Source organism: Mobula hypostoma, chromosome 7, assembly GCF_963921235.1.
Source record: "Mobula hypostoma chromosome 7, sMobHyp1.1, whole genome shotgun sequence".
Classification (NCBI taxonomy): Eukaryota; Metazoa; Chordata; class Chondrichthyes; order Myliobatiformes; family Myliobatidae; genus Mobula; species Mobula hypostoma.
In genome coordinates this window covers 46,771,583-46,785,835 of record NC_086103.1, presented here as the reverse complement: position 1 = coordinate 46,785,835, position 14,253 = coordinate 46,771,583, and the positions used below count along the sequence as shown (strand labels likewise).

Genomic DNA, 14,253 nt, shown 5'->3' with positions numbered 1-14,253 from the left:
AGAAGAATGAGGGGAGACCTCATAGAAACATTTCAAATGTTAAAAGGCATGGAAAGAGTGGATGTGGCAAAATTGTTTCCCATGGTGGGGGAGTCTAGTACAAGAGGGCATGACCTAAGGATTGAAGGGCACCCATTCAGAACAGAAATGTTTTTAGCCAGAGGGTGGTGAATCTATGGAATTTGCTGCCATGGGCAACAGTGGAGGCCAAGTCATTGGGTGTATTTAAGGCAGAGACTGATAGGTATTTGAGTAGCCAGGGCATCAAAGGTTATGGTGAGAAGGTGGGGCAGTGGGACTAAATGGGAGAATGGATCAGCTCATGATAAAATGGCAGAGCAGACTCAATGGGCCGAATGGCCGACTTCTGCTCCTTTGTCTTATGGTCTATGGTCTTATTTTAAGTTGTTAAGTTGTGCTTCCAAGTACCCCAAAACTTCATCCTTAACAATCAACTCCAACATTTTCCCAACCACTGAGGTCAGACTAACTGACCTATAATTTGCTTTCTTCTGCCTCTCCCCCTTCTTAAAGTATGGAGTGACATTTGCAGCCCTACTAATTCTTTACTAATGCCTCCACAACCTCCTTAGCAACCTCCTTCAGAACGCTGGTGTGCACACCATCTGGACCAGGTGATTTACCTACCTTCAAACCTTTCAGCTTCTCAAGCACCTTTTCTACCTCTCTAGTAATGGCAACTTCACTCACTTCTGCCTGCTGACACTCTTGAACTTCCGGCATACAGATACAAATTACCTATTCAGTTTGTCTGCCATTTCCTTGTCTTCCATTATTACCTTCCCAGCATCATTTTCCAGTTGTCCGATATCAACTCTCACCCCTCTTTTACGCTTTATATATCTGAAGAAACTTTTGGTATCCTCTTTTAATTCCTATTCCATTACTTTCTCCTTTGACTTTTTAAAATTGCCGTATGTTGGTTTTTAAAAGCTCCCCCTCCCCCAACTTCCCACTAATTTTTGCCTTATTACATGCCTTTCTTTGGCTTTGACTTTCCTCGTCAGCCAAAGTTGCACCATACTGCCTTTAGAATACTACTACTTCTTTGGTATGTATCTACTCTGTGCCTTCCAAATTGCTCCCAGAAATTCCAGCCATTGCTGCTCTGCTGTCATCCCTGCTTGTGTTCTTTTCCAATCAATTTTGGCCAGCTCTTCTCTCATGCCTCTGTAATTCCCTTTACTCCACTGTAAAACTGAAATATCTGACTTTAGATTCCCCTCAAATTGCAGGGTGAATTCTATCATTTTATGATCATTATCCCCCAAGGGACCCTTTATTTTAACCTCATCAATTCCAGTTCATTGCACAACACCCAATTCTGATAAGTTCATCCCCTAGTGGGCTCAAGCATGAGCTGCTCTAAAAAGCCATCTCAGAGGCATTCTATAAATACCCCATCTTGGGATCCAGCACCAACCTGATTTTCCCCAATCTACTTGCATATTGAAATCCCCCCCCCCATGAATATAGTAACATTACCCTTTTGACATGCTTTTTCTGTCTCCTGTTGTAATTTGCAGCCCTCATCTTTGCTACTGTTTATAACTCCTATCAGGCACTTTTTACCTTTGCACTTGGTTAGCTCTATCCACATGATCCTACATCTTCCAATCTTATTTCACCGCCAAGGATATGATTTTATTTTTTTTTTTAACCAGCAGAGCCATCCCACCCCCTCTGCCTACTTCCTGTCCTTTCGATAAAATGCGTCTCCTTGGATGCTAAACTCCCAGTTATAATCATCCCTTAGCCTTGACTCAGTGATGCCCACAATGTCATACCTGCCAGTCTCTGTGCTACAGGTTCATTTACAGTGGTGCTAGAAAGTTTGTGAAGCTTTAGAATTTTCCTTACTTCTGCATAAATATGACCTAAGATGTGATTAGATCTTCACGCATGGCCCAAAACTAGATAGAGAACCCAATTAAATAAACATTATACTTGTTCATTTATTGAGAAAAATGATCCAATATTGCATGTATTTGTTGGAAAAGGTATGTGAACCTCTAGGATTATCAGTTCATTTAAAGGAGAAATTAAGAGTCAGATGCTTCAATCAATGGGATGACAATCAGATGTGTGTGTGTGGGAGGCCCTACCCTATTTTAAGAACATAAACCTGGGGCTTCACTATCAAAGTCGGATCTTCACCACAGGTTTTTGGAAGTACACCATGCCTCAATCAAGGGAGATTTCTGAGGATCTCAAACAAAGTTGTTGATGCTCACCAGGCTGGTGAAAACCATTTTTAAAGAGTTTGGGCTTTACCAATCCATAGTCAGATGGATGGTGTACAAATGAAGGAAATTCAATACAGTTGTTACTCTCCCCAGGAGTGGTCGACCAACAAAATCACTCCAAGAGCAAGGCATGTAATATTTCAGGAAATCTCACAGAACCCCAGGATAACATCTAAGGAGCTACAGGCCTCTCTTGCATTGGCTAGTGTCAGTGTTCATGAGCCTACCATCAGGCAAACACTTGACAACAATGGCAGGATTGCAAGGAAAAAACCAGTACTCTCCAAGAACAATGCTGCCTGTGTAAAGTTTGCTAAAGACCACGTGGATAAGCCAGAAGGCTATTGAAGAATGGTCTATGGATGGATGAGTCCAAAATAGAACTTTTTGCTTAAATGAGAAGCGTTGTTTGGTGAAAAGCAAACTCTGCATTCCAGCATAAGAGTCTCATCCCATCTGTGAAACATGGAGGTGGGAACGTCATGATTTGGGCTTGCTTTGCTGGCTCGGGACCAGGATGGCTTGCCATCATTGATGGATCTATGAATTCTGAATTTTACCAGCAAATTCTACAGGAAAATGTCAGGGTATCCATCCATGAACTGAAGCTCAAGAGAAAATGGGTCATGCAGCAAGACAATGACCCTAAACTCAAAGAATGGCTAAAGCAGAAGAAATTTCACATTTTGGAATGACCAAGTCAAAGTCCTGACCTTAATCCCATAGAAATGTTGTGGGAGGAACTAAAGCAAGCAGTTCACGTAAGGAAGCCCACCAACATCTCAGAATTGACGCAGTTTTGTAAGGAGGAATGGCCTAAAATTCCTCCCAGCTGATGTGCAGGACTGATCAACAGTTACTGTAAATGTTCGGTTGAAGTTATTGCTGACCACACAGGGGTCACACCAGTTACTTAAAGCGAAACATTCACATACTTCTTCCCAACAATATATCAAATATTGGAGATCATTATTCTCAATAAATAATTGACCATGTATAATGTTTTTTGTGTTATTTAGTTGGGTTCCCTTTATCTAGTTTTAGGACTTAAGTGATCAGATCTTTATGTTTTAAGTCATATTTATGCAGAAATAGAGAAAACTCTACAGGGTTCACAAACATTCAAACACCACTGTACATTATTCCATCTACTGCCTGCATTCAAATATAACACTGGAAATTTGTCATCCTTTTCAATTTTGTCCCTCTTTTACATTGCAACTCATCGTGCTGACTGCAAGTCTGCCTATCATCAGCCTGTCCTTGTTAAAAGCCTCTCACTACACACTGCTTGTAAAGCAACTGCCCCATCCTCAACCATATCATTCTGGTTCCCAACCCCCTGACAAATTAGTTTAAACCCTCCCTAGCAGCTCCAGCAAACCAGCCCACAAGGATGTTGGTCCCCCTCAGGTTCAGGTATAACTTTTCCCTCTTGTACAGGTCGTACCTTCCCCCAAAGAAATCCCAGAGATCTAGAAGTCTGAATCCCTGCCCCCTCAGCTACACATTTATCTACCAAATGCTCCCATTCTTACTCTCAGGAGCGAGGCATAGACAACAAACCAGAGATTACAAATCTGGTGATCCTGCTTTTCAGCTTTCTACTCAACTCCCTAAAATTCAGGACCTCCTCACTTTTTCTACATATGTCACTAGTGCCAAATGTACCAGGACTTCTGGCTGCTCCCCCTCCCCTCCCCTGGAATGCCATGGACCCGATATGAGACACCCCTAAGCCTGGAACCCGGAAGGCAACTTATCATTGGGTGTCCCTATCGCATCCACAGAATCTCGTCTCTGTTCCTTTAACTATGGAATCTCCTATCACTACTTCAGTGCTCTACACCTCTCTTCTTTTCTGAGCCAGAATGCCAGACTCAGTGTCAGAGAAACAGTCATTGTGGACCCCCTCAGCAGCTCATCCACCTCCCCTCAGTGGGTTGTCTACCTCAACAGTATCCACAACGGTATACTTATTGAGGGGAATGGCCAGGGGTGTACTCTGTACTGGTTGCCCATTTCCCTTCCTTCCCCTGCCAGTCACCCAGTTGCCTGCATTCTGCAACTTAAGGGTTACTACTTCCCTGTAGCTATCTATCACTTCCTCAATGTCCCATATGAACCAAAGATCATTAAGCTGCAGCCCCAGTTCCCTGGGGAGCTGCAGCTTGGAGCACCTGGTGCAGAAGTAGTTATCTGGTAGGCTGCAGGTTTTCCAGAATTCCCACGTCTTACACAAAGAACATTACACTGCCCTGGAGTCATTCTCACTGCTCTAACTACGCATTAACAGACGAGGAATGAAGAATAAAGAAGAAACTTACCTCACCCAAGCTTGATGAGCTAAAGCCTTCCCAGTCTAACACTGGCCCACTCCAACGATGGCCCCAGCCTTATTTTTATTTGCCTTTCCTAATGAATCTACCGGAGTATTTACCAGAAGTACAGCAACAGTGCAAGGCCATGAGTCACTTCCACATTTAAGGGCAGCAAGGGAATAGCAACAAATAAGTGCACAGCACACACAAAATGCTGGAGGAACTCATCAGGTCATGGAGCATCTTCACAGAGGAATAAACAGTCAACATTTCAGGCAGAGACCCTTTATCAGGGCTGGAAAGGAAGGGGGAAGAATCTAGAATAAGAAGGTGGAGTAGAGGAAGGAGTACAAAATGGTAATTGATAAAACCAGGTGAGAGGGAAGGTGGATGGGTAGTATAGGGGATGTGAAGTAAGAAGCTAGGAGGTGATAGGTGAAAGAGGTAAAGGGCTGAAGCAGGAACCTCATAGGAGAGACAGTATACCAGGGAAGAAAGGGAAGGAGGGGCACCAGAGGGAAGGAGTGAGAGGAGAACTAGAATGTGGAATGGAAAAAGAGAAAAGGGGGAAGAGAAAGACATTACCAGAAGTTAGAGAAATCAGTGATCATGCATCAGTTTGAAGGCTACTCAGATGGAATGTGAGGTGTTATTCCACCAGCCCGAGTGTGGCCTCATTACAGCAGCAGAGGCGGCCATGGACTGCTAGGTTGGAATCAGAATGGGAATGGGAAGTCGAATTGAAGTGTGGCCAGAGAAAGCCCACCATCTTTTGGCGGACAGACCAAAGGTGCTTGAAACACATTCAGAAAATATACAAAACATAAACAAGTATAATTTGAATTTGGTTTGAAATCCTTCAGGCTATTTCCAGAAATGCATGCAATTTGTAACTCACAGATCAGAACAGATTTCTGGATGTGAAAACAATATGTAAATAAAATACACAGAAGTACACTGTGGCCACTTTATTAGGTACACTTGGTCATTAATACAAATGTCTAACCAGCCAATCATGTGGTAGCAACTCAATGCAAAAAACCATGCAGACGTGGTCAAGACGTTCAGTTGTCATTCAGACCAAACATCAGAATGTGGAAGAAATCTAATCCAAGTGACTGATCGTGGAATGATTTCTGATGCCAGATGGTTTGAGTATCTTAGAAACTGCTGATATCCTGGGATTTTCACTTACCATCTCTAGAGTTCAGAGAATGGTGCGAAAAACAAAAAGCATCCAGTGAGCGGCAGTTCTGTGAGTGAAAACGCCTTGTTAATAAGGTCAGTGGAAAGGCCAGAGTAGTTCATCTTTTATCTAACTACATTTCAGGAACCATGAGACTGCACATGGATTTTTTTTAAAAATTTACTCCACAGGCATCCCACACTGCTGTATCCCAAGCCCCTCTAGTTTAAAATCAGCATTCCTCAGTATATCAGAGAGTCTGGAAAGCCATACTTCATGATTCCAATCTTTTACAAAATGTGACCAAAGTAATTACTTATTAGTTACAGGGGGCCCATTTAATCCTTAACTCTTGCATCAGCTAGGCCAAAAGGCTGTGCTGTACTTCTCTATGAAAGATCTATTCAAATTAGTTTCCTATTCTTTCCATAAGATCTTGTGAATTCATTTCCTTTCAAGTATTTATCTAACCTGTTTTTGCAAATTACTACTGAAACTCAACACACTGAAGCTCTTTCAATTGGTTCTGGCCTAGTAAAATCTTACAAAATCTTTTTGAAACACAATTTTTCAAGAGTGATGACCTGGTTTAATCACCCAACATGTAAGGACTCATTTATTTGCAACAAAAGTCTTCTATCAATCCTCAGCCCAGATACGCAAGGGATCAAGATCCTCCTGTAATTTCATAATCTGCTTCGCGATCTATACCACCACCTATTTTAGGTATCACATATAAACTTACTAACCATGACTTACAGATTGTCAGTAAGTTACAAGTAAAAGGTCCCTGCACCAACCTGTAGCACCCCACTAGATACAGACTCCCAGTCTGAAAAACAATCCTCAACCATCACCCTGTTTCCTTCCACCAAGCTAATCAAAAATCCAATCTGATATCTGGCCCTGAATCCCATGCAATCTAAACTTTGACTAGCTTGCCAGGAAGGACCTTGTCGAAGGCCTTGCCAAAATCTATATAGACCACATCCACTGCCCTACCCATGTCTACCCTTTTGGTTACCTCCTCAAAGAACTCCCAAGAGACGCCACGCACAAAGCCATGCTGAAAGGTCCAAATCAAACCCTAACCCTCCCTTTCCAAATTTTGGTAATCCTGTCACTCAGAATAATAAGCTTAAGTACTTTGCTTTTGCAAAGTATTTCGCAAAAAGGGAAAGTTCTATCCTATAAACAATCCTCCAATTCCACTGAAATTGTATTTAGTTATTATCGCTCACCTTCCTTCCAACTTATAATTTTTATTGTTTTTGTCTTGCTAATGGCTTATTCCATTATACTATAGCCCAATCACTAGAGAAATAATGTGTACTTTCTTACAGAAACTTTGGAAACACACAGCAAATCAGGTAGGATCTGCAAAAAAGAAAATGAAGTTAATATTTCAGGATGAAGACCATAATAAGTGGGGTAAAGGAGAAAGTGGTTAAAAGAGAGTTGGAGAGAGATGGGAAGGACAAAGGGAATATCACTCACTCAGAGGGGGCAAAGGTTGGAACGTTACGGGGATATGTGAGACTAAGAGAAATATAAATAACACATTTGAAATGAGGGCAGTTAGAGGATGACAACATATACGAACTTAAAAATTATGAAATGCAGTGCTGTGAGCATGCCGAACAGATCAGTCTAATGTTGGGCAAGTGGAACAAAATTCTTAAGGCAGGATGGGAATAACATAGGGTCAGGATAGCTGTGAAGAGTTTAGTTTGTAAACGATGCTTATTGCATGCCTACTGAGACAAACGCAAAAAACAAGAAAAAGTCAGAAGGATAAGGTTGGGTGGCAGAAATCATGGAATTTGAGCTCTGCCAGCACAGGAAGCAACAATGATGCAGTTGCTTATGTGCCAGTAAAAGAATTGACAGGAGACCACAGTATGTCTGAAACAGTCCATGTATCCCATGGAAAAGACAGGGATAGCTTTGGCCAAAACTGAATTACCCTTCCCACAGTCCCCCATCCTACATCCTGTATGGAATCCAATCTGTTGTCCCATTTCTTCCATCTGTTGCATTTTCTCCATAGAACCATAGAAACTACAGCACAGAAACAGGTCCTTTGGCCCTTCTTGGCTGTGCCGAACCATTTTCTGCCTAGTCCCACTGACCTGCACACGGACCATATCCCTCCATACACCTCCCATCCATGTATCTGTCCAATTTATTCTTAAATGTTAAAAAAAGAACCCGCATTTACCACCTCGTCTGGCAGCTCATTCCATACTCCCACCACTCTCTGTGTGAAGAAGCCCCCCCAATGCTCCCTTTAAACTTTCCCCCCCCTCACCCTTAACCCATGTCCTCTGGTTTTTTTCTCCCCTTGCCTCAGTGGAAAAAGCCTGCTTGTATTCACTCTATCTATACCCATCATAATTTTATATACCTCTATCAAATCTCCCCTCATTCTTCTACGCTCCAGGGAATAAAGTCCTAACCTATTCAACCTTTCTCTGTAACTGAGTTTCTCAAGTCCCGGCAACATCTTGTAAACCTTCTCTGCACTCTTTCAACCTTATTTATATCCTTCCTGTAATTTGGTGACCAAAACTGAACACAATACTCCAGACAACATACATCAAAGTTGCTGGTGAACGCAGCAGGCCAAGCAGCATCTATAGGAAGAGGCGCAGTCAACCTTTCAGGCCGAGACCCTTCGTCAGGACTAACTGAAGGAAGAGTGAGTAAGGGATTTGAAAGCTGGAGGGGGAGGGGGAGATGCAAAATGATAGGAGAAGACAGGAGGGGGAGGGATAGAGCCGAGAGCTGGACAGGTGATAGGCAAAAGGGGATACGAGAGGATCATGGGACAGGAGGTCCGGGAAGAAAGACAAGGAGGGGGGGTGACCCAGAGGATGGGCAAGAGGTATATTCAGAGGGACAGAGGGAGAAAAAGGAGAGTGAGAGAAAGAATGTGTGCATAAAAATGAGTAACAGATGGGGTACGAGGGGGAGGTGGGGCCTTAGCGGAAGTTAGAGAAGTCGATGTTCATGCCATCAGGTTGGAGGCTACCCAGACGGAATATAAGGTGTTGTTCCTCCAACCTGAGTGTGGCTTCATCTTTACAGTAGAGGAGGCCGTGGATAGACATGTCAGAATGGGAATGGGATGTGGAATTAAAATGTGTGGCCACTGGGAGATCCTGCTTTCTCTGGCGGACAGAGCGTAGATGTTCAGCAAAGCGGTCTCCCAGTCTGCGTCGGGTCTCACCAATATACAAAAGGCCACATCGGGAGCACCGGACGCAGTATATCACCCCAGTCGACTCACAGGTGAAGTGATGCCTCACCTGGAAGGACTGTTTGGGGCCCTGAATGGTGGTAAGGGAGGAAGTGTAAGGGCAAGTGTAGCACTTGTTCCGCTTACACGGATAAGTGCCAGGAGGGAGATCAGTGGGGAGGGATGGGGGGGAACGAATGGACAAGGGAGTTGTGTAGGGAGCGATCCCTGCGGAATGCAGAGAGAGGGGTGGAGGGAAAGATGTGCTTAGTGGTGGGATCCCGTTGGAGGTGGCGGAAGTTACGGAGAATAATATGTTGGACCCGGAGGCTGGTGGGGTGGTAGGTGAGGACCAGGGGAACCCTATTCCTAGTGGGGTGGTGGGAGGATGGAGTGAGAGCAGATGTACGTGAAATGGGGGAGATGCGTTTAAGAGCAGAGTTGATAGTGGAGGAAGGGAAGCCCCTTTCTTTAAAAAATGAAGACATCTCCCTCGTCCTAGAATGAAAAGCCTCATCCTGAGAGCAGATGCGGCGGAGACGGAGGAATTGCGAGAAGGGGATGGCGTTTTTGCAAGAGACAGGGTGAGAAGAGGAATAGTCCAGATAGCTGTGAGAGTCAGTAGGCTTATAGTACACTTCAGTGGATAAGCTGTCTCCAGAGACAGAGACAGAAAGATCTAGAAAGGGGAGGGAGGTGTCGGAAATGGACCAGGTAAACTTGAGGGCAGGGTGAAAGTTGGAGGCAAAGTTAATAAAGTCAACGAGTTCTGTATGCGTGCAGGAAGCAGCGCCAATGCAGTCGTCGATGTAGCGAAGGAAAAGTGGGGGACAGATACCAGAATAAATACTCCAGATTCGGCCTCACCAATGCCTTATACAACCTCATCATAACATTCCAGCTCTTATACTCAATACTTCGATTAATAAAGGCCAATGTACCAAAAGCTCTCTTTACGACCCTATCTACCTGTGACGACACTTTTAGGGAATTTTGTATCTGTATTCCCAGATCCCTCTGTTCCACTGCACTCCTCAGTGCCTTACCATTAACCCTGTATGTTCTACGTTGGTTTGTCCTTCCAACGTGCAATACCTCACACTTGTCAGTATTAAACTCCATCTGCCATTTTTCAGCCCATTTTTCCAGCTGGTCCAAGTCCCTCTGCAGGCTCTGAAAACCTTCCTCACTGTCTACTACACCTCCAATCTTTGTATCATCAGCAAACTTGCTGATCCAATTTACCACATTATCATCCAGATCATTGATATATATGACAAATAACAATGGACCCAGCACTGATCCCTGTGGCACACCACTAGTCACAGGCCTCCACTCGGAGAAGCAATTCTCTACCACCACTCTCTGGCTTCTTCCATTGAGCCAATGTCTAATCCAATTTACCACCTCTCCATGTATACGTAGCGACTGAATTTTCCTAACTAACCTCCCATGCGGGACCTTGTCAAAGGCCTTACTGAAGTCCATGTAGACAATATCCACTGCCTTCCCTTCATCCACTTTCCTGGTAACCTCCTCGAAAAACTCCAACAGATTGGTCAAACATGACCTACCACGCACAAAGCCATGTTGACTCTCCCTAATAAGCCCGTCTATCCAAATGCTTGTAGATTCTGTCTCTTAGTACTCCCTCCAATAACTTACCTACTACTGACGTTAAACTCACCAGCCTATAATTTCCCGGATTACTTTTCAATCCTTTTTTAAACAACGGAACAACATGAGCCACTCTCCAATCCTCCGGCACTTCACACGTAGACAGCGACATTTTAAATATTTCTGCCAGGGCCCCCACAATTTCAACACTGGTCTCCTTCAAGGTCCGAGGGAACACTCTGTCAGGTCCCGGGGATTTATCCACTTTAATTTTCCTCAAGACAGCAAGCACCTCCTCCTTTTCAATCTGTACAGTTTCCATGGTCTCACTACTTGATTCCCTCAATTCCATAGATTTCATGCCAGCTTCCTTAGTAAATACAGACGCAAAAAACCTATTTAAGATCGCCCCCATTTCCTTTGGTTCCGCACAAAGCCGACCACTCTGATCTTCAAGAGGACCAATTTTATCCCTTACAATCCTTTTGCTCTCAATATACTTGTAAAAGCTCTTTGGATTATCCTTCACTTTGACTGCCAAGGCAACCTCATGTCTTCTTTTAGCCCTCCTGATTTCTTTCTTAAGTATTTTCTTGCACTTCTTATACTCCTCAAGCACCTGATTTACCCCGTTTCCTATACATTTCATACAACTCCCTCTTCTTCTTTATCAGAGTTGCAATATCCCTTGAGAACCAAGGCTCCTTATTCCTATTCAATTTGCCTTTAATCCTGACAGGAACATTCAAACTCTGCACTCTCAAAATTTCTCCTTTGAAGGCTTCCCACCTACCAATCACATCTTTGCCAGAGAACAACCTGTCCCAATCCACATTTTTAGATCCTTTCTCATTTCTTCAAATTTGGCCTTCTTCCAGTTCAGAACCTCAACCCTAGGACCAGATCTATCCTTGTCCATGATCAAATTGAAACTAATGGTGTTATGATCACTGGAACCAAAGTGCTCCCCTACACAGACTTCTGTCACTTGCCCTAATTCGTTACCTAACTGGAGATCCAATATTGCATCCCCTCTAGTTGGTCCCTCTATATATTGATTTAGAAAACTTTCCTGAACACATTTTACAAACTCTAAACCATCTAGACCCCTAACAGTATGGGAGTCCCAATCAATGTATGGAAAATTAAAATCCCATACCACCACAACTTTATGTTTCCTGCAGTTGCCTGCTATCTCTCTGCAGATTTGCTCTTCCAAGTCTCGTTGACTATTGGGTGGTCTGTAATACAATCCCACTAATGTGGCCATACCTTTCCTGTTTCTCAGCTCCACCCATAAGGACTCAGTAGACAAGCCCTCTAATCTGTCCCGCCTGAGCACTGCTGTAATATTTTCCCTAACAAGCAATGCTACTCCCCCACCTTTCATTCCTCTGCCTCAATCACATCTGAAACATCAGAACCCTGGAATATTAAGCTGCCAGTCCTGCCCCTCCTGTAGCCAAGTTTCACTAATTGCTACATCATAATTCCAGGTGTCAATCCACGCCCTCAACTCATCCGCCTTCCCTGCAATACTCCTAGCATTGAAATATATACACCTCAGAAGATTTTTACCACCACTCACAACCTCATAAACTCTCCAATGGTGAGACTTTCTGCACAGAAGCCTCTATTACCTGTCTTCTTTCTGAACATTAATGTCCCTTCTACCACAGATGACCACATCCAATTTATTTCCCACACCTCCGCTCTCAGCCTTTTCCTCCTGAACAAGAGCAAGGACGGAATTCCCCAATCTCTCCACTCAGGTTTAACGCAAGTTTGCCGCAATACATTATACAGCAGTTAAGTTAAAAATTGATGGTGGACTCAAATGGAATATTATCAAACCAGATCATCTCAAGTACCTTTCCAAGATTTTGCAATAGCATTGTTTTATGTTAATAGGATGGCTGTAATTGAACAGAACCATAACATTACACCAATGATTTCTATTTACAACTATTCCTCTTGCATCCTTAAATTGCAAAACACATACATGCAATCTTAAATTAAAAGATAAACAAAGATAATCAACTGAACATCTACCTGAGTGATACGATATTTCCAAGCTCTGATGGTAAACTCCGTATTTTGTTACAAGATAGGTCCAAGTAAACCAGGTTATGCAGTTTGGCGATATCAGGAGGAATACGTGAAAGGGAATTGTCACCAAGATGCAAGGCAGTCAAGTGTGTTAGTGACCACAAGGATGAACTCAAACTTCTAACTCTCCCTGCACAACATAAATAAAAGAATGTTAAAGTGTCTCTCCAGTTTTTTCATGTATCTGAATAAAATAAAATCCTAAAAGGCCATGAGTTCATGAACATTATAATTTTGCTGCTGCTACATAAACACTGTATGCATTACTTAAATACATCATCTACAAATTCAAAAGGCAGAAAAATATACACATAATAATATAGAATTTGAAAGCAAAATTTTAATTTGTGAATAAGAAAGTGGCACACGTATTAGTCTGTTACCAATATTGAAACAAAAGGAGGAATAACTTAAGTTTAAATAATACATTTGATTTCGTGAAATATCCAAGTGTTTCATAGAACTGTAGTCAAATCATATTTGACACAAAATAAAACCAGATCAAACTGCAGAAATTTATAATCAAAACATAAGCAACTTAAAGAACAGGTACTTCAGCAACTGGCCGTTACACATTTCAAACTCAAATTATTCAATTGCAGAAATCAGAGCTTTAGAATACAAGAAAATAATACAAGGTAGGCCTGACAGGAATTAAACATAATGTAAGAATTTTTAAATAAATTATGCTTCTGAGACTAGTATTCAAAGTAGGCCAGCAGGCACAGAGTTGGGTAAACAGCAATAAATAGGACTATTGTTTTACAGTTACTGAAGGTCAAATTCTATTTTAATCAATACTTTGAAAATGCAACCCCATTGTTTATAATCAGACATTATTTTGTGGTGACAAAGTTGTTCAAATTCAATTACTGTTCTTATATTTGAAAGGGTATTTAAGTGGACCAATAAATGAATGCATGGAAGATCAGATTACCTGACATTTAACATGATAAAAATTATATTAAGATACAAGTCAAAATTATCAGATATGAAAAGTAATTGATAATGTTGGACCAAAATAGTTGGATGCTATTTGAACTTTGTTGGAATCAGCAGCACATTTTAATGTTTCATTGTCTGGAATAAATATCCTCAAGTCATCTCAAATAAAGCCTTTCATGAATTTCAAATTATGTTTATTGTAATCCTCATCTCAGCTTAATACCTACTACATTCAAAGCTTTCTCAAATGCAGTGAATTCCTGTTATTTAGGCATTAATCAGGGCAACTATTTACTTGGGACAACTCAAAGAACCAAATCTAATCGAGAAAATAGCCGAGGTTCCCTTCATTTATTTGAGACACCATGCCACCTAACTGGCACAGAAGACTGTTGCCAAACTGCAGTAGTATTGCTCGTGTTCTAATTTGTTCTGCATTTCATTTAAAAGCACAATTCGTTACTCAGTTAAATGACCTCTTGCCTTTGTTATGCCTTTTAACTACTCCCATTAAACTTTAACAAACTGAGACTACCACTTAATTGGGCCAAAATGTACTGGTCCCAA

At 42.2% G+C, this 14,253-nt stretch overlaps 1 protein-coding gene across 6 annotated transcripts in view; it reads right to left on the bottom strand.

The window, feature by feature from the left end:
- Positions 1-14,253, bottom strand: part of LOC134349297 (CCR4-NOT transcription complex subunit 6-like) — a 97,202-nt gene that overhangs the window by 39,917 nt on the left and 43,032 nt on the right. For all 6 annotated transcript variants that reach the window (XM_063053388.1, XM_063053382.1, XM_063053386.1 and 3 more), the window contains one exon: positions 12,685-12,871. In XM_063053388.1, the coding sequence (XP_062909458.1) occupies positions 12,685-12,871 (187 nt within the window). The remainder of the gene's footprint in view (positions 1-12,684; positions 12,872-14,253) is intronic.